At 40.6% G+C, this 23,288-nt stretch overlaps 1 protein-coding gene across 5 annotated transcripts in view; it reads left to right on the top strand.

Annotated features, from left to right (window-relative positions):
- Positions 1-23,149, top strand: part of cdk5rap2 (CDK5 regulatory subunit associated protein 2) — a 126,165-nt gene extending 103,016 nt beyond the window's left edge. For 4 of the 5 annotated variants that reach the window (XM_068012579.1, XM_068012577.1, XM_068012578.1 and 1 more), the window contains 9 exons: positions 3,433-3,622; positions 4,045-4,157; positions 7,958-8,215; positions 9,298-9,435; positions 10,321-10,568; positions 14,518-14,661; positions 15,444-15,582; positions 16,894-16,940; positions 23,020-23,149. In XM_068012579.1, the coding sequence (XP_067868680.1) occupies positions 3,433-3,622; positions 4,045-4,157; positions 7,958-8,215; positions 9,298-9,435; positions 10,321-10,568; positions 14,518-14,661; positions 15,444-15,582; positions 16,894-16,940; positions 23,020-23,061 (1,319 nt within the window). In that variant the 3' untranslated portion in view covers positions 23,062-23,149. The remainder of the gene's footprint in view (positions 1-3,432; positions 3,623-4,044; positions 4,158-7,957; positions 8,216-9,297; positions 9,436-10,320; positions 10,569-14,517; positions 14,662-15,443; positions 15,583-16,893; positions 16,941-23,019) is intronic. The other variant, XM_068012576.1, reaches the window with a different exon arrangement.
- Positions 23,150-23,288: the final 139 nt, after the last annotated feature.

The raw sequence follows: 23,288 nt of genomic DNA, 5'->3' as shown, positions 1-23,288 counted from the left end.
TTCAAAGTATTTTTCACAGCTTTTGTCAGTCTTTTGCTATTCTGGGTGTTTCTTCAGTTCAGCGATCAGCATTAAAATAATTGAGTCGAATCAATAGAATTACGTAGCACAGAAGGTTGTCATTTGGTTCATCGTGCCAGTGTCGGCTTTCCAAAACAGCTGTCCATTTAGTCCCATCACTCTGCCCTTTTGTCAGACTGTTGTAAATGTTTTTATTTTGCAAATATGAATCCACTACCTTTTTAAAAGCTATTCTGGATTCTGCTTCCACTGTGATTTCTGGTTGGACATTCCATGCCGTAACCTCCCGGGCAGCTGTCATGACTCCTTTTTATCCAGCAAGAGTCCCAGGTGCCACACCTGTTCTGGTCCACATCCAGACCATGGGTGGCTGCTAATGGATAAGGATTATCCCCTAAAGAGACGGCCCTGATGCCCATCTGCTGCCCAGATGGAGAGAGGCGCTACAATTAACATGGAACCTGTGTTGAACAGACCATTGGCATCTTGAAGATGCGCTTCTGATGCATTGACTGGTCAAGTGCTGCCTTCCAGTACAACCCAACCAGAGTGTCTCCTATGGTGGTCATTTTCTGCATCCTCCACAACATGATAATATAATGAGGCCTGGAGATGGATGAAGAGGAGGACCTGGAAAGCCACTCCACCTCAGAGGAGGAAAAAGAGGATGAAGAGGTGGCTGACGAACAGGCAGCGGAGAACACCCGACCATGGCATCCAGGACCTCAGAGTGAACTGCAGGTTGGCATGGCTGCAAGGACCATGCTGATTCGGCAGCGTTTCACCTGATCGCCTTTGAGTCCTTAGGACCGAAGAAATGTGAACTCTCCTTCCAGCATGGAGAGCTATCACTCCTCGATGACCCACATCTGTGAAGTCCCATTGCCAACCATGATCATGGAGAATGAGGTTTCCAATGCTAATACTCTCCATCACCAAAGCATGGAAATACAGAAATCACAGGGCCCTTGTCTCCTGCCCCCCTACACCCACCCCACAAGACTCCATCTTCTTTGGTATGAAACATCAGTAACACATATATTCAATTGATAATGTAAACAGGTGATATTGTAATGAAAATAAACAGCATACAAATGTGGAGTACACCCAGGTGGTCCATTTAAGGGAAATCAATGGCATGGTGCCTTTTCTTTCTCTGCTTCTATGGGGTGCTCACCCGAGGCAGAGGATGAGGTGGAGGCAGCCTGCTTCCTACTCTCTGCCACAAGCTGCAATGCCTGTGGCTTCCATCCTTGTCTTGGAGGTGCCTGTGGGGCTCCTCCCAGAGGCTGCTGTGCCTGCGTCATTGCAGGGGTTGCCTCTGTCACAGGGCCTCGACATACTAATGGTTCCTGAGTCAGAGGGGACAAGGGACTAAAACTTAACGCCGATACCTTCATCTGCCACTTTGGCCATCTCAGCCCTTTCTGGTGCTCTTGGATGCTGGATGAGGCCACTGTCTGGGACACAGATGGCATCCACTCCAAGCATCTCTGTGCCATCAGTGACACTGAATGGTCTGTGCTGCAGTCTCAGTCTTTTTCTGTGCATATCTGTGGGCTGCTCCTGCACCCAGAGTGGTGCTGCATTTGGCTCTCCAAGAGGTTGCCCACCACTGTTCTGGCCATTTCCCAAGTGTTATAGGCTCGTTTCTCCTGCAGGATGAGGGGAGAATGATTGATTCATAAGCAGGCTGCCCTCCCTCATCTCTTCCAGCATGACATACATGTGAGCTGATGTGTCCCTTGGTGATATCCCCTTTGAATAGCACCCTATATTGTGAGGGTGGCTGCTGTCTCATTGATGTGACTGGACACTTGATCTGACAATGTTGGGAAGAACTATGGACATTCTATGAGATCAGCTTGTATGCATGCTGGTATTTACAGAGTTGGTGACCTATCACTTGCGTACCGCTGGCCATTCAACTTACCAGACTTTATCAGGTCATTGAATCTCTTCCTGCACTGGACATGTCCTTCTGGTGAGTCCCTGGCTGTTGACCTCTGTAGCCACCTCCAGCCATGCCCTCTTGGTCTTTCTGGGGGGGGGGGGGTAATTTCTCCTTCCGGACACCAGAAAAGGACATCTCTCCTGTCTGCCACTGCTTCCGTTAAAGAGTCAAGGGAGACATCAAAAGATCTTACTGCTGCCCAGGGACTCCTGTGCTGGCACTCTGAGCTCCCTGCTGTTCCATACCTTCAGGCAATGGCAAGCTCAGTCATGGCTGCTATTTACCTTTTAAAATCACCCTCAGTTCCCAGGTCCTGCCTCCATGTTGCTCCCGGCGCCTCTGATTGGGTGTTGAATTCAGTCCTGGGCTAATTAGCCCCTTTTTTCATTTGAAAATAGCATCATGTCAGCAATGCTGACGCAGTGTGGGGTTGGGAGCTGAAACTGTTCAGGCGTGAGTTCCCGACCCCAGAACGAAAATTTAGTCCAGGCTCATTGTGTTGCTGCTTATCACCATTATTGAGTCATTGTTACTCATTTCCATTAATTACTTCATCTGTTTGGGAATGTTAAATGAATAATGCTGGATTAATTATTGTAGCCTTTTTCATAATTTGCACCTATTCCATCTTTTTTTCTCTTACCTTAGGATGTATTCAGTTTCTGTGTGTATATTCCTGATAGCTTAATCTCATCTACTCTTCCTTCCTTCAAAAGAATTGACGTGAAAGATTAGAATGAATTATTGTGTAGAGTATAAACTGGGGGAGATGAAATGAGTCATATAATTACAACAAGGAAATACTCAAGTTTTAAAGTGATACTACACTTTGATTTTTCTCTTTCTCCACCCCACCCCCTTTGTATAATGGCCTATTAACTTCCACCTGGAAGAGTTGAATAATATTGAATGAATCGAGAAAAATCATAGTTAAGGATAGATAAATCTAAGATTATCAACGTCATATCAATAGTGATAGTAAAACACAGGAGTACTGTCTATTCTCTGAGAGGTAGAGGGTGTTATTTCTGTTATGCTTTAGGAAGAGAGGGCGAATAAAGACATTTTGTTGTTTCTCATTCCCTAGCAGAAAGACAGCTGACCTATTTCAGTGCTGCTCTTGAATACTCTGAGGAGCAAAAAGGTGTAGCTGAAGGTGACTCCCTCTCCAATTATCCTCCTGCAGGAGTTCTCTGATCCCTACTTGTCCTAAATAGGCTGGCCAAAATTAAGAAGTCACGGTGTTGGGAATTGTAAGAGCAAATGTGCATTCTATCACTCCACAGCACGTTAGCTACTCTAAACCATAGTAGGGCAGAAAAAATAGGAAAAAATGCCACATGTTTCCAGCTTGAAGGGATTAGATTGAAGATTCAAAACTCGCTTTTCACTGAACACAAAAGAACAGTTTACTACTTGGAACAGAAAGCTAATATTTTTGGTAACTTACTTTGCAGACAAACAGAGAGAAAATGAGAAACTAAAGGAATCTCTTTCAAAAAAGACTGCCACCAATGAACGCCTGCGTAGTGAGTGTGAGCGGTTAAAGAGGGAAAATAATCGACTGCATATTAAAGTTAATAATACTCATGAAGAAAGCAGAAGGCTAAAAGATGAGTTGCACTGCAGTCATGATGAGATAAACAGGTAATGGTTACACTCTGTATTAAGGTGAGCATGTTTTTAAAGAAGCAATTTAAATGTTGTGGAGGGGGCGAATTCGAACCAATAAATCCCACAGGATCAACCTTGTTGCACAATGAGAAAATTACCCAGATTTGTTGGGTGAATGATGAACTTTTGTCTTGGAGTTACACTTAGGTTATTTCAAGGTTACTCTGTAAACTCTTCGGATACATATCTTGGAATTTTGAGTAAACCTCCTATAATAAAAACCAAATTAAAGAGGAAGATGTAATGTGGAATGTGGAGTCGAGGTTACAATCAGATCAGCTATGATCTTTTTGAATAGCGGAGCAGACTCAAGGGGCCGAGTGGCCTACTCCTGCTCCTAATTAGTATGTTTATTTTAATAATTTTAATATAAACCAACTTGGCTTTTATTACAGGCTGCAGCGAGAGCTTAGCTTGCAGCATCAGCTATTCACAGAGAACCAGCAGCTACTGCAGTCATTACGAATGGAACTTCGAGTGTATGAACAGCTTGAGAGAAAAGAAACAGGTATTTATACATTTTAATATGGCTAATTTCAAATCGTATCTCCCTGCCCCCCACCCCACCCTAACCCCGCACCCCCTTTCAATTTAGGAATATGATTGTTTATCGAGAATTCAATGTAAAGCATATTGGTCAGTGTTCAAGCCTGGCTAATGGTGACAACGCAGCCTGTACATCGTACCCAACACTACATAAGAGCATAAGAAAAAGGAGCAGGAGTAGACCATTTAGCCCCTTGAGCCTTCTCCACCATTTCAATATGATCATGGCTGATCTTCTGCCTCAATTCCTACCCACTGCCCATATCCCTTGGTTCTTAGAGAGATCAAAACTCTATCTAGAAAGTTTGAAGAACTGAGGTTCTCTTGATTTTATATACAATATATGATCTACATCATTTCCTTTCACTGTTGAAAGTTTCTGATCAATGTCATATATGTTTTAAATAAGATAAGAATTTCAGACCAGGATCATTCAAGTGTAATTTCTGTCACATTTTTCCTATGTGAGAATAGGTTTAAAGAAACATTCTAGGACAAAGACATTTGGTGCCATTGCCATTCTAGTGCTGTGTGAATAATACCTTCCATTAAATTGAAAAGAAATAGTGTTTCTGTTAGATTATTGATCAGGGTTAAGTCAGCTTTTTCTGAGGCGGAGGTAATGGAAAATAATGTTCTCCACCTAGCACCAACACTTTATATTTTTAAACCTATCCTTGCAAATGGCACTAAAATTGTATCCTGAACCACTCCTAAATGGAATATTTTATTTATTTTATTTTTTATTTATTTAGAGATACAGCACTGAAACAGGCCCTTCGGCCCACCAAGTCTGTGCCAACCAATAACCACCCATTTTATACTAATCCTACATTAACCCCATATTCCCTACCACATCCCCACAATTCTCCTACCACCTACCTACACTAGGGGCAATTTACAATGGTCAATTTATCTATCAACCTGCAAGTCGTTGGCTGTGGGAGGAAACCGGAGCACCCGGCGGAAACCCACGCGGTCACAGGGAGAACTTGCAAACTACATACAGGCAGCACCCAGAATTGAAGCTGGGTCGCTGGAGCTGTGAGGCTGCGGTGCTAACCACTGAGCCACTGTGCCGCAAAAGGTATTATAGAGAATCTCAGTTTAAATCAAATTTAAGAAGTGGTTTAAGTTAAAATTTTCACATTTCTCTCCAGTTCATTTTTTTTAAATTTGTTTTACTGGCAATATACTTGCTTTAGTGGTTTGGTTTAATGCCTGATCATTATAATCCAGCATAAAGTGATTTGGTGATGTTGGAACATAGAAAATAGTTTGACTATTCTTTTCTTTTATCTCAAAAATCTTGAGCTGTTAAAATAATAACTCTTGATTTTGAGAAGTTCATCTGGTGTTCTGAATGTGATATATGTGTGTATGTATGTAAATATTTTATATTATTATGTGAGTGCTTTCTATTTTTTTCTTTGCAAAAAATGCTTTAAGAGCTGATGTTTGAATTGTGGACTGTGTGAAGTGTGCACAGACTGTAAGGCACCTGTTTCCAAGCAGCTCAACAGGGAAATGACAGGAAGATTTATGATTGTCACATGACTTGATTGTGGGTTTTAGTTTCACTTTGCTTTGTGAAAGAAGTGAGTTGGACCAGCAGCATGCAGTGAGCTGGCTGGGACCTGTTTGTAGACCAGAGAAAAGACCTACTCTATAAAAGAAGACTTGCCTCTCTTGGAAAAAGAAATCCTATATTTGAGGTGTGGCTGTGGTCTGCCTGGTGAGAAGAAAAGACCCCTGGAGAGAGATAAGAGCCAGGAAAAGAGACGTTACTATGCTCTGTGGAGGAAGATTGCTTTGCAGAGAGGAAGGCCTGCATTTTTAAAGGTAGCAGATTCCTATTGCCTCCACTCACTCAAAATTCCCTGCCTCAAGAGTGATTCCTGTTGCCTGTTGTGTTTTGGGAGATCCTGAAATCTCAAGAAAGCTTCTATTGCTAGACCACTACTTCAGAACCCAAGCAGACCTGTTGTTAGACCCTTTGCTGAAAGGCCTGTGTGATGCCTGCTACAGACAAATTGCCTTGAAAGCCTACCCAGTATAGACTGTTCAACAACCTCGCCTAGAGAGAATTCGAGTGGCATCGGACTATTCAACTCTGGGACACCTCACTGATCTGGAAATATCCTACCAGACTGTGGTATTACAGACTACAGACTGTGACAATTATTTTATTATTCCTAAGAAACAGTTGTAATCCAAAACATCCTTTTAAAACCGGTTAACTTTTTTTTTGAATGTATGTGTGTGTGTGTGTGTGTATGAGGGTTAGGAAGAATAAGAAGTTTGAAAAGAATCCTTTCATATACAGAGTTATTTAATTTTTTTTAAGCCTTAGTTTATTAATAAATAGTTATTTTTGTTGTTGTTTAAAGAAACCTGATTTGGTGTGCTTTATTCTGGGGGAAACTTTACAAATATGCTATTACATGTGGAGTAGTGGGACTGATTTAACAGTGCGTTACTCCCACCTTGGTCATCACAATATATATTATACACATTATTTATCAATGTTGCTTCAACTCCAAAACCTATTACCAGCATGGAATTCACTCCAATGTTCTTTATATGATTATGGTATCCGTCCGTCTTGGGAGACGATGAACTGCGCCCAGGATGTATGTCACTTCTGGATTGACCGTCTGTTGTGGCTGTAGAGGCCAACTCGTGAATGGCAACATGAAGCCGGAGTGTCCTGTCCAGGACACCGCCTGGGTGAATAGTATGAAGACACTGAGTTGCCCAAACATCAGGACACCCCCCCCCCCCCTACTTCTTTGCATTGCTAGTATTGTTCAAAGGAAAGGATAAAAACAGTACTGTTTGATATCAGCTCTGCTGCGGGAATTGCCAGAAAGCTGCCTGATAAATGACATAACCGCCTGAGGGACTCCACTCCGGGTTTACTCCCTTAGTTGTCTTCTCTCCCGAGACACCCACAAGGCAATGATGCTATTTACCCATAACTGGGTCTCTGGTTTGTGGGTACGAGGGTGGAACCACAAGTCAGTGGGCCTGCGTGCCATGTGTTTGGGGGCCATGCCTCCTCTGATTAGCCTGCGACGGCGTGGTACCCAGTTTACGTATGTCGCCACAGAGAGGCACTACATAGGGCTTGCTGATGGAGAGGCTATGTACTGGCAGGGAGAGGCTTACATACTCTGCTCTCTTTTTTTCGCAATGCTTGTACATGTCAGCAGTGAGAGCTATAAGCAAGAGGTGACCAGCAGACTAACTGCTACGCACCACCCACCAGGCTAACACGCTTGACTCATCACATCAACTGGAGACAGAGTGTTCTTATCACTTCACTGTTTTCCAGAGGCTGGATTGTGCAGTTTGTTGTCTGTCTAGGGCTGGGATGCTTAAAAAGTGACTGATTGCAAGCTCCCTCTTGTGAATAATTAGAATGGAAATTATATTGGACTACATTCTGTAACCTGGTAACTATGGCAACCCCTCACTTCATGCAGTAAAGTTGGCATTTACTTATTGATCTCGTCCAATCTGGCCAAATGATTAAATCTAACTACACCAGGATAAGAGCCAATGGAGGAGAAAGATCGGTTGTGTTGAAGGGTGCCTTGTATATTAAGGGAAAAAAACTGAAACGACATTTATTTTTGTTCATTAAGCACCTCCCAGTTATCTGTACAACTTAAAATATTCAGACTGCAAAGGATGACTTTTGACTTCTAGGTCAAATTGCAATAGCCATTACAATAGCTTTGTTTCCCATTCCTGCAGAGCCTACAAAACAGATGAACCATGCATCAGTGAAATATTTTCAAGGATCTATTGATTTGAATGAACTCTTGACAGAGATCCGCTGCCTACGGATTCAGTTAGAGAGAAGCATTCAGACCAACACTGCTTTACGTCAGAAGCTTGAAGAACAACTTCAACATGGACAGTTAAAAAATCAAGGCAGTCCTTCCACTATTAATATAAACTATCTCTTGGCAAGAAAGCAGACACATCCTGGGAACAGACGTTTGTTTCATGGTAAACAATTTCATTAAATTTCCTTGTGTAAGAAGACAAGTATGTAAAGCTATCATTGATTTTTGCAGATATTGTATCTTGTGAGCAATTATGAGCTTGGATCAGCATCATAGATGGGATACATTAAATAAATAAATAGTCATAATGCTCCATTTCTGATACTAAAATATTGGGTGACCGTAGTTTAAAACAATTCTTATTTTAATTTGCTCTTGAACTGTGGCTGGCAAAGCAGCATTTATTGTCTGTCTTTATTTGTCCTCATGGCATTGAGACTCACGCGGTGTGGGACTGGATTCTCGTATGGGCTAGACTGGGTAGGGGTGGGAGGTTCACTTCCCTGAAAGGCGTTAGGGACCCAGTTTTGTTGTTAGGGCAAAATTACTGTTTATATTGTCATATTTCTGGTCCAAACCAACAAGTACAAGATTTATTGAATTCAATTTTACAACTTGCCATGGTGTGATTTGAACTGTCAATCTCTGGGATGCTTGTTCAGCACTAAAACCATTAACCTACCATACCTTTTAACCTTGCAGATTGGTCTTCGCACTTACACTGTTGCAAGACAAACTAATTAACTTGTTGCCATGTGATGGGGCTTTAGAAAGTGCAGTGCTTGAATTGTCTCTTCAACTGAATTTTCAAACAAAAGTAGTTCAGTAACTAGAAGCATTGTTATGCTTCTTCAATTAAACTTGGAAAAATAATTACTTGCAAGTAGCATATATTGCTTAAACAACACATAACTGAATTTCTTCATTCTTTATCTCTTTTCAAGTCTGTTGTGTTTGTTTCTCTGAATTTAAAATATGTTCAGGTTCAGAGTTTGAATATTTGAATGATCACGTTTATCTAAGATGTGAATTTCAGCTGAAAACTATTTCAGATTTGTTAAGCACATATAAATGGAGTTTGCTATTTAATTGCTTGCATAGAATGATGCAATAGAATCTTTATATACACTATTATACGTTATGCATTAATCAGTCTTAAGTGTCTAGTCCCTTAGATTGCTGCATTGATGTTGCCATAGCATAGTCCTTTATGCTGTATTTGTACTTTGTGCTAATGTTTGACAGACTCTGAACCTGACATGTCTGTTTCTGCGGGGAATGGAAAAGAGAATTTCCAGTCTCGTGGATTTCCAACACCACCAAAATCTGCTAACATTCCTGCAGATGTCAATGTTGCCAATGAATCAATATTCAGAATCCCAGGTCTGTAACATGTATGAGTGGTGACCTCTTCCATTTTCATAGAGTTCCAGGCTTGAAATTGTGGGGGAAAAAAAACTTTAATACTGTCACTGTCAGGGTATTAGTGCATGCATACTTGTTGCCATTGCTTAATGTATTTGAAATTAAACCAGTATGTAAGGCTTAACTCCAAACTGTTCAGCGAGTCCAGCATACTATATATTTCATGAGAGCAATTTTAGCTCTGTGTGGCTTTGTAAGTTAGTTTGTCCGCCATATTTCCCGATTAGTCACCTTTTGGCTTCAGACTGACTGCATTTGTCCTGAGCAAATGAACATCAAAGAGTTGCACACAAATCATTGACGACAAAATTCACAGCTATATTCTATAGAGGAATTAAATAGTTTAATGTGTACTTTAGTTTAAGCTTGTGTAATTAACTGTTCACTCTCCATTATATGAATACTAAAGCCATGCCAGTGCAGCATTTATACACTTGGTGGCCTTTAAAAGAAACTTTTTGTTATGCCAAATGCTAATAGGACAAAATTGTCTAAAACTATTTATCTGGAGTAGAATTCTCGTCCTTTTCCCTTGCTTTCCACAAACTCATTTTGCATATGGATATAGGTTGTAGATCAGGAAGGAAGGAAAAGAATGGTGTTATGTATGAAACTGAAGTTAATCATAGTTGACTATTTAATTGTTGAAAGATGGGTGAGACCCAAAGAATATAATAATACATGGGGGTTCTTTTTTTTTCTACCAAGTAGTTTTGTTTCCCTATATGCAGACTTTTCTCCTGAAATTATCTTTTAATATATAAAGAAATTGGTGAATTATTGAACTGGTGATGTTTCTTTTAATCTGTAACCTTTAACTTTCATGCACCTTGGGAATCAAAGCACTGCCAAAAGATGAGTTTGACAGCTGCTCACATTACAGTGACAGTTCAGTGGAAAATCTATCACACAAACCTTCCAGATTCATACCAGCGCATCGGATGTGGGCAGATAAAAATGGACAGTATGTGCTTGGGCTACTAGAAGATTACAATGCACTGCAGAAGCAAATCTCCGAGGGCCAGTTGCTACTCCATGGAATGGATACAAGTCTTGGAGATGTTGCTGCTCGTCAGAGTACTGGTGTAAAGGTAAAACCTGTTTTTTTTTTTTTTACTTTTTTTTGGTTGTTGGGGGAGGTTTTACGGTTTTGTAATTTAGCAGTAAGCACTTGCATTTTTCACAGATTTACATTTCAGGATAACTGGTTGAACTAGAGTTACAGCCAGATTACTCCATCAGAATTTGTGTGTGAAAGCCTGTGCTGTGCAACTCCATCGCACTTATAACCTTTGAGTGGTTGAAGACTGACAAATTTCATCTGATAATACTCCTGTGATGTGTCTTGGGATATTTTAGTAGCTTAAAGGCACTATATAAATGCAAGTTATTGGTATGGAAAATATGATGGAGTGACACAATACAAATTTTATTGGCTTTTTGTCACTCATTATTACTTTCACTTGTTTAATTCAACAGCCTCGAAATGTCAGAGTATGCTTGTTTGAATTTAATAAAGAACATAACATATGGACTCAGCTAATTATTTTAATGTTATTTGCAATTTATTGCACAACTTAAAAGCAAACCGTTTGACCCTTTGTATTGAAGATTAGGAACATAGGAATTTAGGGTTTGGGAGCAGGAGTAGGCCATTTGGCCCTTTTGAGCCTGTTGCACCATGGCTGATCTGGTTGTGGTCTCATCTCCACTTTCCTGTCTGACCCCCCCCCCCCCCCCCCCCCCCCATAACCCTTGACTCCCTTGTCTATCGAAAATCTATCTAACTTAGCCTTGAAAAAATCCAATGGCCCAACCTCCACTGCTTTCTGGGGAAGAGAATTCCACAGACTAACGACCTTTTGAGGAAAAAAATTCTCCTCATCTCCGTCTTAAAAGGGAGACCTCTTATTCTTAAACTGTGTTCCCTAGTTCTAGTCTCCTCCATAAGAAGAAACATCCTCCTGGTATCCACACTATCAAGTCCCCTCAGGATTTTGTATGTTTTAATAAGATCACCTCTTATTTTTCTAAACTCTTAACAGGTATAGGCCCAACCTGTTCAATCTTTCTTTCGTTACAACCAGGTGAGAAAGGGATCTAGGGTTCCCTCTCAGCCGTCACCTGGTCTTACCATAACAGGGTTTAATTTTTAAACACACTGTTTTTAGCTTCCCCTTAGTGAGTCTGTGTTCACTAACTTCCAATTATAAGGCAAATAAACTAGCCAAACAAGTTCTGTTAGGTTTAAAGAAAAAAAGGTTGAACTTTATTAAACTTAAACTCTAATTCGGTTAACGCCTACGGATACGCGACGCGCCCATGCTAGCATGCATACGCAATACACGCATGCAGATAGAGACAGAAAATAGCAGAAGAAAAATAAAGTAGAAAAGTTTGAGGCAATATCTGAAGAGGGCTTTTGTTACGGGTCTTCAAGCTCACTGTAGAGTCCTTGATTGTAGGTAATCTTGCTTTTCGTTGGGGTCCAGTATTCTTCGTAAACCTTGTTCGCTGTCGGAGACTTTTCTCTCTTGGGGTTCATGTGTCTTCAGTGGATTTGGAGTTCCGTGAGAAAGTGATGGGAGCAGACAGACAGGAGAGGTCTTCTTCAGTCCAGGAGGATTCTGCAGTCTCTGAGTTCAAACTGTTTGTACAATTCAGAAAAGCCAGGTTGCCAAGCAGGCTAGTCAAGTGACCAGCTGGTCTGACCATGTCTGTTTGTGGATTCGGCCATCCCAGCAGTCATCCTGAAATTTGAGCTCCCTCGCCTTCAATGTCTGGTGTTCAAAGTCCATTGTGGGTTAAATTGGATAAGGGAAGTAACCCCTTAGTCTCCAAGCCCTGTCTGTTAATATGCAAATATCTTTCCAGCCAAGGGCCTGGTGATTTTTAAAAACAAGTCATTTCTTCACTTCAGCAACAGTTTTAAAATCAATGTTCATATGACAAAATCAATATGCCTCATTCTTATCAGGTCAGGGGGGGGTCTGCAAGACACTTTATAAGATAAGCCCTTTGTCTCCGGAATTAGTCAGGTGAACTGTCTCTGAACTCATGGATGTCTATTAATTTCAGTGTTCCTTGCAATTTTGATAAGAAATATGCAGAAAAGAAACTACTTCAATCGTGATTCACAATATACTGCTTTCATTCTAATATCACCACTGCCCAAAATTAATCTGGAACAAACAACATGAAATTTTGATGGTGACAAAACTTCTTTTCCCATGGGACTTTCAATAGTTTAGCAATATATGCTTATTTTTCAATCTTTTTTAATTAATTAAAAAATATAAAATACCTTTTAGAATGCTCCTAGTATAAGAATGTTCTCCTCCCCACACCCCCCAACCCCATCCACATCCCACATCTCCCTACAGTATGCACTTTCCCTGACCAAGAGAACGTGCTTTCAATTCTTCAGTAATACATTTTGTATCTGGCTGTCAGGTGCTGTATGAAATGGCACTAAGTAACAGTGTTACATCTCCAATCTCTTCCACCACCTCCCGCCCAAATCATTTTATTTATTTACTTGTTTCATTTCCATGGATTCTAGGGAAGTAAAAACAGACAATGCTGTAGATACTCAGCAGGTCTGACAAAATCGGTGGTTTTATGGAGGCGGCAAGGGTCCCTGGGCCGAAGGCTGGGGGCGAACCCACTTCAGCGGTCAGCAGGATCCAAGGCTACATCTTGTTAGCAGCAGCCAATTAAATGACGGCTGCTGTCCCTATTAAGGATGACAGCCTGCCCCCAAGAGCTACCAACCAATCAGAGGGCCGGCAGCTCAGCAACCTCAGCTACACCACTGCAAGTGGTGGCCCCAGTTGGGGCTGCATCTGCAGGATGAGGGCGCATTGGTGGCTGTGTGTCATCAAAGGCAAAAAGTGAGATGTGAGGGTGCTGAGGCCAGTTAGGCAGGACCCGGCAAAGGGGGCGGGTGGTCACTGAGGGTAAGCAGCACCGTTGCTGCTGGGGGGGGGGGGTCCTCCATGGGCCAAAGAGGACCCGCCCCCCCCAAGGAGGCCATGAGGTTGGCAGTAACCCCAAGCACTGGTAAAATGCCAGCGGAGGCAGGAAAAGGCCCTTAATTGGCCACTTAATTGGGCCCAGTCAGGTAGGCCGTCTACCACCTTTCCCACCACTGGCAAGATGACATGGTAGCAGGAAGACAACAGGCATGCCATCCACTGCCCTCCCGTGCTATTTTGCTAGCTTTCCCACCTCCCAAACTGACCCCAAATGGCTGGTTAAAATCCAGCCCAGAGTTAATATTTCAGGTCTGTGGCCTTTCATCAGACCTGGGAAAAGTTAGAAATGCAACAGGTTTTGAGCAAGTGAAAGGGAGGAGGGTGGGAAGAACAAAAGGGAAGGTTTGTGATGGGTGGAGAGCAGGAGAGCTTAAATGATAAGATTTCATGGTGCAAGAACAAAGGGATTGGTAATGGGACAAGTAAAGAAATAAAATATGTTTATAGAGATGGTGGGAATGGCAAGATCCTGAATAGCTGCTGTCCAAAAGCAAACTGAAGGAAACGAGGGGGGGGGTGGAAAAAGCAAAGAAAAACAAGAAAAAATGCGGGCAGAGATAATGATCTAAAATTGTTGAACTCAATGTTGTAAAGTGTCTGGTTGAAAGATAAGGTGCTGTTCCTTGAACTTGGGTTGAGCTGCATTGGAACATTGCAGCAGGCCAAGGACAGGAAGATCAGAGTGCGAGCAAGGTGGAGACTTAAAGTGACAGGTGACTGGAAGCTCGGGGTCATGTTTACGAACTGCACGGAATTGTTGACTTTTGCCTGATACTGTACCATAGCAGTATGGCTGAAACAGCAAAATCATTTTTTGAAAGTGGTGCTCACAACCTTGTACTGCCGTGGACTTTTACATTATGCTGGAACATGCTGTTCCGCCCTTTTACCCCCCCACCGCAGGAAAGATAGATGCTTGCCTTTTTTTCATGATTCTGCTGCTTTGGAATTTTTTGTGATAAAGTTGAGGCTAAATTCACTTGTCGTTTTTTTTCTGCTCCAGGAACCAGGTGAGCCTTTCTTAAAGGACATGTCATCAACTGTAAAGACAATGCAACAAATGCTTGAGGAAGCAGTACGCTTGCTAAAGCTTTTCTGGAAGGTGTCTTTGCCCATCCCTGCTGCCAGCTCTAGTCATCATACACAGGTACAAAGAACACAGTTATCGGATTGCAACAGTGTCAGGTCTTGAATCAAATACTATTCACAACATAAGATTGTTTTTGGTGCTGTGATATAGAATCTTAGAAACTTGTAGCACAGAAGGTGGTCATATTATTAAATTTCAGACCAAAAGCTTGCAACCATGGCTCAGCAGGGATGTAATGGAAATCTTATACTGAAAGCATAATGTCTTTTTTTTTAAGTACTTCACAATTTGGCAGATGATAGTTTGGTACTGAGCCATGTGGACCAACAAGATAGCAAGTTTCAATCCCAAATTGATGCAGGGTAAGATGAACTCAGCTACACAATACTAGGAGCAATACAATTTATCTGTTTCATAGAATCAGACAGCTTAGCAGGAGGCCCATGCTCTTTCGCTATAGCCAAGAATATATCCAGTTTCCTTTTGAATTCCCAAATGTTTCCCTATACTAAAGGGAGAAATCATCAATGAAATCATTTCCAATTTCTCCCATCTTAAAGGTAATTGTATGGATTGTGCTAGACAGTAACATTGAACTGAACGATGTTCCCTCCAGTTGACTAGCCTGTCGACACACCGGGTCTAGGTTCACACATGAAAAATAACTGGTGGAGCCCGATCTCAATATACTAATTTGCCTGTGTGGGGTGGGATGGTGAATATGTACAGCTAACTTCTCTCAAAATTCTATTCCTCTATAGTCCACACCTTGATGACAAACAAATGGAAATACAAAAATTACACATGGGTATTTAAATTTCTTTCCCCCCCCCCCATAGGAAAAAACTGTGAAGGATGAACTCTATCGGCTCCGCAAAAAATTGACTGAGCAGGAGAAGCTCCTGCATGGCACAGTTAAACGTCTTCGTACGACGAACCAACTTAAGGAGGGCATGGAGAAAGTCATCATTAATCAATGTCAGTAATTGACCAAGACTGAATCACTCATATACGATCTGCTTTGCCTACTGACGCAAACTTTGCATAACTCTATTTTTCATAAAGCCAGTTTAAACAGATTTTCATGATGAGTAATCATAATACAAGCACATTAGTCATCACGTCTGTCGCTGTTTATTTCTGTCACGAGATCAAGCTGTTTTCAGAGCATCACTTTTACTTTAATTGTCTCTACCTACCATCTTCACCTTTGTTTCTCCCAAATAAATATTTCAACACCCTCTATACCTTTTTCCTTATTTTTACCAAAATAGTTTCTCCAGACAGGGATGTACATTTCTTACCTTCTCACCTGGGAAACACGTGCCATTTATATATAGGAGTCGGCAATCAAGTTTATTCCATCATTTGGTACCCTGAGCGGTCCTTCTTTTTACATCCCAACCCTTTCTCCATATCTCTGAAAGCTTTTACTTCCCAAGTATCTGTCTTTTTTTTTAAAATTCAATTAATCTCCATCTGTGGCCTGGGCAGTTCAATCATTTCTCATAACTTTTGTGAAGATTTTGTTTTTAACTGGTTGAATTCATATTTTCAGAATATCTGTTTTGGATTCTTCTACTAGAGAAATTTAGAATTATCATTCTAACATGCAATACAGATTCATAAGTAAGCTCGGTCAAGTGTGAGATGAGCCTAGGTGGCTTTGGCTACCAGTTGTACCTTGTCCTGTGGTAAAAGAGTAGCTCTGCAGCTCATTGCTATCCCACTTCTTATCATTTGGATGTCCAGTTAATCCATCTGATTTGTGAATCTGGTCCTTTTTTTTCCAGGGCAATTCCATCTGCTGATGGGTAGAAAAATTGGGGATAAAACTAAGTTTTATTTTAATACAGAGCAGCTGGCAGCAATGTTTTCAAGTATATGCAGGATTCAGATGTAGAACCCGTGCAACTAATTGTCTCCCCAGGATTAAGAACTGGGCTGCGTCTCAGACAACATTTGAGGTGGATCTGAGCTAGTTCAGGGTTTGTGGTTTAATTTACAAATCTGATTTCAGATTTGTCCAAATTTACATATGAATCTGATGTGTTTTGGCAAGTTCATCACTATATGTTCTTATCTGACTGCAATTAGGAATTCTCCATATTAAGAATGGCACACACAAATCTGTCTTATCCACTACAGCATTGCACATTGATGTGTCACCCTGCTATGCTGCTAACCTACTGAAAGTGTCTTTTAAAGCCATTGTTGTCATCAGTATATTACATAATTTAAATATATTTGTACTTTATTTTTAATGAAAATTTTCTATTCCTCTTAAAGTGTCATTAACCCATGATGTTTTGAAGAAAGCTAGAGGAAATCTGGAGGTGAGTGGAGCATGCAAATAAACTCTAAAAGAAGATTAAAATTGTGGTAACAGTTGTACTGAGTTTGCCAGTATTGTAATTTCTAAAGAGGCCCAGTTATACCATTAAGCCTGTTCTGTACTGTCATGGTGTAATACTGCACACCATCATCCTCCAACAGCCACACATTGTCCTGAGAGAGTATAGTAACCCTACATGATTAAATATTAAAATCGATGTGAATGTTTGATCATCCTGTCTTCCTACTTTTATTCTGTCTCTCCATTCTATTCACTTTCATCTAGTTTTTAAATGCACTTGCCTTAATCTAAAGTTCTCTTTTTTGAAAAGAACTGGGAGCCTTTCTTTTATTATTATCTGTATCTGTGGGATGTTACAAGAGGTTGCATCAACATTGGAAGGATTGGCTCCGGGGGCTGCTTTTTTAATCCAGTTGTAATAATAAAGAAATGGCTGACCAACTAAATGCATTCTTTGGTTGTTTCTTCACAAAGGAGGACACAAATATCATACCAGAAATGTTGGGGAACACAGGGCTTAGTGAGAGAGAGGAGCTGAAAGAAATCAGTATTAGTAGAGAAATGGTGTTGGGGAAATTGATGGGATTGAAGGCCGATAAATCCCCAGGGCCTGATGGTATGCACCCCAGAGTACTTAAGGAAGTGGCCCTGGAAATAGTGGATGCATTGGTGGTCATCTTCCAAGATTCTATAGACTCTGGAACAGTTCCTACAGATTGGAGGGTAGCTAATGTAACCCCACTATTTAAAAAGGGAGGTAGAGAGAAAGCAGGGAATTATAGACAGGTCAGCCTGACATCGGTAGTGGGGAAAATTCTAGAGTCCATTATCAAAGATTTTACAGCAGAGCACTTGGAGAACAGTGGTAGAATCGGACAGAGTCAGCATGGATTTACGAAAGGGAAATCATGCTTGACACATCTACTAGAATTCTTCGAGGAGGTAACTAGTAGAGTTGATGGGGAACCAGTGGATGTGGGTTATTTGGACTTTCAGAAGGCTTTTGACAAAGTCCCACATAAGCGATTAGCATGTAAAATTAAAGCGCATGGGATTGGGGGTAGTGTATTGTGATGGATAGAAAATTGGTTGGTGGACAGGAAACAAAGAATAGGGATAAACGGGTATTTTTCCGAATGGCAGGCAGTGACTAGTGGGGTGCTGATGGGATTGGTGCTAGGACCCCAGCTATTCACAATATACATTAATGATTTAGATGAGGGAACTAAATGTAATATTTCCAAATTTGCAGATGATACAAAACTGGGTGGGAGGGTGAGTTGTGAGGAGGATGCAGAGAGGCTTCAGGGTGATTTGGACAAGTTGAGTGAGTGGGCTAATGCATTGCAGATGCAGTATAATGTGGATAAATGTGAGGTTATCCACTTTGGTAGAAAAAAGAGAAGGCAAATTATTATCTGAACCGCTATAAAGTGAGAGAGGTGAATATTCTCGAACACCAGTCGCTGAAGGTAAGCATGCAGGTGCAACCGGCGGTAAAAAAGGCAAATGGTATGTTGGCCTTCATTGCGAGAGGCTTCAAGTACAGAAGCAGGGATGTCTTGCTGCAGTTATACAGGGCCTTGGTGAGGCCACACTTGGAATATTGTGTGCAGGCCTCCTTATCTGAGGAAGGATGCTCCTTGCTATAGAGGGAGTGCAGCGAAGGTTTACCAGACTGATTCCTGGGATGGCGGGACTGACATATGAGGAGAGATTGAGTCGGTTAGGATTATATTCACTGGAGTTCAGAAGAATGAGGGGGGATCTCATAGAAACCTATAAAATTCTAACAGGACTTGACAGGGTAGATGCAGGAAGAATGTTCTGGATGGTGGGGGAGTCCAGAACCAGGGGTCATAGTCTAAGGATACAGGGTAAACCTTTCAGGACTGAGATGAGGAGAAATCTCTTCACCTAGAGAGTGGTGAGCCTGTGGAATTCGCTACCACTGAAAGCAGTTGAGGCCAAAACATTGAATGTTTTCAAAAAGGAGTTAGATATAGCTCTTGGGTCTAAAGGGATCAAAGGGTATGGGGCGAAAGCCAGAACAGGCTACTGAGTTGGATGATCAGCCATGATCATAAGAAATGGCGGAGCAGGCTGGAAGGGCCAAATGGCCTACTCCTGCTCCTATTTTCTATGTTTCTTGTGTGTCAGAGGTCGTGCCCACAGATTGGGCCGGATAAATCTTTTGATGTATTTTCCCTCATTAAATGACTAACATTGGTTTCAGGGAAAGATATCTGATTTGCAATGCCCATGGTCCAGTCACAGACCAATGAGATCATTGATCCATTCTTTCCTTGTATGAATACTCTGTTTTATAATTTTGATATTACGCTAGGCACTCAAACTTGGAAGAACATGTAGCATATGATCAGAAAAGTAAGAGTGTTGTGAAGATGCGCTGTCTTATCCTCCTCTTGTGTGAAGCATACCTAGCCCTGCAGTTGATTATAAGTGCAAGTTGAAAAGACTTGACGAATGGTCAGCTGGATGAGCAACAAGAGGTTTTGTAGTGTAAAATAATCTAACTTCAATCTGATCCCAGGCATCAACGTACTCAGGTATGCAGAATAGGCAAGGTGATCTCTGTTTAGTCCAGTGAATCATGCTTGTTCCGATGAAAGGTCATCAAGCCGAAACATTAACTTTGTTTCTCTATCCACAGGTGCTGCCAAATTTGCTGAGTATTTCCAGCAGATTCTGTTTTTGTTTTTATTTCAGATTTCCACCAACTGCAGTATTTTGCTTCTGTATTCGTGCTAGCATCTGTTTACAAATGATGAGTCTTCCTACATATGTAGCTGGTTAAATGTCAGTTTGGCTTAGTGGGTAGCATTATCAGCTCTGAGTGAGATTGTATGTTTTAGCCTAACTCCAGTACTCGATCACATTATCTAGCTCGGCTGTCCAGTACAGTATAGAGGGTATGCTGCATTGTCAGAGGTGGCAACAATCAGATAAGCCCAGAGCCTGTTTCCCTGTTCAGATGGCACCTCAGCCAGCTACAATAGGAAGACAGTAAAATTAGTAATTTGGAAGGACAAGACCAAATGGACTGAAGGTTTATCTACATACAATTGAATTTTAAATGTTAATTATTCTATCTAGATTGATCTGCGCAGCTCTAACTTTTGGTACAAATGTAAACAAAGTTTATGGTCGATTAGTTTATTTTCAATCTGCCCTCCTGAGGATGTTTAAATCCCTCTTCTTGATTACACATTAAAAATTGTGCTCTTCCAACTTGCTGGTTTTGGTTTGGATTGAGGGAGTACATTAAGGTTTTTGATCCTTCATTAAGAATTTAGTCTAAATCAAGTGCTCATTTTGTTGGGATGGAGGAAAAAGTTAGACTCTATTAGGGATTTTTAAAAATTTGAATAACTTCATTCATTTCTACACCACTTTACACCAAATGTACTTTCACATGTGAGAAAACCAATTGACTGAAAATTTTAACTTTTAAAAGCACATTTATGAACTCAAAACATAGAATTTTCATGTATCCAACTGGCTGATTAGTATATCAGATTAAAATGTGGAATTATTTTAAATGCATTTTAATGAGAATTAACTGGTTTTTGAAAGTTTAAAGTATTCAATAATTTTTCATAATCGCTGCATTTATATTTATTGTAAAACATCTACATTTATATTTAGTTCTTTATATATGTAACACTTTAAAACAGTCTACAAACTTGCATTTTAACATTTTGTAGTTTAATGTTCCTTGTTTATATGACGCTCCTCCAGTTGCACTTCCCCTTGTATTAATCAATACACTTTTGTGGCTGAAATTCTCATCTTGCTTTTTCAAACTTACTTACTTCAGTGTTTTATTCCTCTTTCCTTTTCTCTCCCCACTTGTCCTTCGTCTGAGCCTTTCCAGATGAATCATTACATGGTTTTTGATCTTAAAGGCTTTCCGAAGCAAAGTGAAGGTTGGTGAAGTGTGTGATCACTTCTGTGACTGCTGCATGCTAATGCCTGATTCACACTGATTTTAAGGTTCTGGGTTGGAATTGTTTCACTTCCAATTTGCTGATTGTTTCCTCTGAAGCTTTTCCTAGCTTGGGGTGTTATAACTTTTACATCTGGTAATGCCATAGTTGGCCAATGTTATTTCTTGAATACATTGACCCAAAACTTGCTGGAGTTAGTTATCTCACGTGTCCTGTTGGTTAGACTTGTTCCTGCACCCTTCAGCTTGAAAATGTTTTTCCACAAAGTTGCTGGAAAAGTGAGCGCAACAGGACATTTTGGGACCTTGGTAAACAGTGTATCTCCTTAACCAATGAGATTAAAGGATCTTGAAGTAAACAGAAGGAGTAGGACAAATTAGAGTGGGTGAATTATTGCCAAATCAGGGACAGAAATAGTAAAAAGAGGCACAAAGGAAAAATAACTTATTTTATTTTAAAATCTCCAACTATTCACTACACTTGTTAACCTCCTGAGCAGGAGTGATTGATTAGCAGTCATTAACAATTGATCATGTTAATTATTAGACTTCACTTTCTGTGGCAAGTTTAATGGCTGATTAATGTGTAAATGCAGCAACATCATGAGAATTACAGGGAGGTTACTGGTGAGATGTTTCATAAAGCAAAAGGTGGAGTGTCATGATTATTTTATCAAATTATTAATGTGCAAATCAGCCAGCAACTTGTGGCTATTCGCAATTCACGGGTTATCTCTTCCTCGCCGCAGGTTGCTGGCTGATTTGCACATTAATAATTTTTCAGCCAATTCTGGGCTAATCTATTAAATCCAGTGTGGACCACTAAGCAATGAAAGCTAGCTCAGTATAGTATAGTAACACAATTCAGAAACCCTCTGCAAAGTTGTAGACATTTCCAGATAGATTAAATAGTGGTTCCAACCCATACACTCAGGTTTTTGGTCAGTTTAATAGATTTCTGGCATTTTCCTGTTGTTTTCTTGCACTTAGAGGGATTGAAGTAAGTGTGAAGTGTGTTTTGTGTACTGATATTTAGTGAAGCCTGAAAGGACTTCATACTAAGCTATGTTCTCCAAATCTCATCTACAATAAAAAGGAAAAAATGTGTTTATTGACTAGGTTGAGGTCCATTTGTATCCCACCCAGTTAATCATTTCTGTTGGCAGTGAAACAAAGTCCTAGGAGCAGAAATATATGAATATATTGAGTTCCACATGAGAATAAGTAATGTAAACAGTTTCAAGTGTGTCTCCACTTTCTATCAGTTGACCTTTTAATGGCTGTAGTTTAGTTTATTTTCTGTTTTAAGGAAAAATAATGTCCATGGAATGGTTACCCCTCAAAGTGACAATGGTGAATATTTATGTATCTTTAACGTAGTATCACATACGTAGATGAAACTTCTGTATAAATCTATACAACTTCTTGTATAGGGTTCTCCTATAGCCAGGGAGAAATTGCCAAATTTCAAATTCCTTTTTAGGATTGGAACATTCCTGATGCTGCTGTTCGCAGAGATTGATATGCAACTCAAGAGTTTTCTGTCATTTGATAAAACCAGTTTTATACTTCCTAAAGTTGGTTCAACCGCATCTGGAGTACTGTGTGCAGTTTTGCTTCCCTTGCCTTAGGAAGGATTTTATTGCCGTAGAGGGAGTGCAATGAAGGTTCACCTGACTTGTTCCTGGAATGGTGGGACTGTCCAATGAAGAGAAATTAGGGAAACTGGGCCTGTATTCGCTAGAGTTTCGAAGAATAAGAGCTGATCTCATTGAAACCTACAAAATTGAATGGCGGAGCAGGCTCGATGGGCTGAGTGGTCTACTCCTGCTCCTATGTCCTATGTTCCTTACCGTCTGCTTTCACTTTTCATAAAATACTTAGTTGTGCATGATAGCAAATCAGTCAGACTAACTATGCATTTTATGCTTGTGTTGAATGCATAATTTGTACAAGTTTGTTGTATTTGTAAAATGAGTTGGTAGCATTTTAAGTTGCTAACATTTGCTTGAAATGACTGCTTCATGTCATTGTGATTTCAGGGTTCTTACAATACGTTCTCAACAGTAAATTATTTTTCTTCTCCAAGCAGACCCAACCCTCCGAAGCTCCACCAGTAAATGGAAACTAACTAGTACAGTTAATGCAGCTGCATTCAATTGTGGTTCCAGTGAAGAGGCTTGCTCTACTCCTGAAGAAAAGTTTGACTCCTTGACCTCATCATTTTGTAGCTATTGAAAATAATTTCTTTAAGGATCCTGTTAGTTTTCAGGTTGAATTGCTGATTTTTTTGTGTAATATTTTTTGCCTGGAAATTAGCTTTTTTGCACAGAGGTGCAGAACTGTTTCGGCATTTCT

The sequence above is a fragment of the Heterodontus francisci genome, chromosome 32 (assembly GCF_036365525.1).
Source record: "Heterodontus francisci isolate sHetFra1 chromosome 32, sHetFra1.hap1, whole genome shotgun sequence".
NCBI lineage: Eukaryota > Metazoa > Chordata > Chondrichthyes > Heterodontiformes > Heterodontidae > Heterodontus > Heterodontus francisci.
The sequence above is the reverse complement of the archived record's forward strand: the minus strand, read 5'-3'. Positions and strand labels throughout refer to the sequence as shown.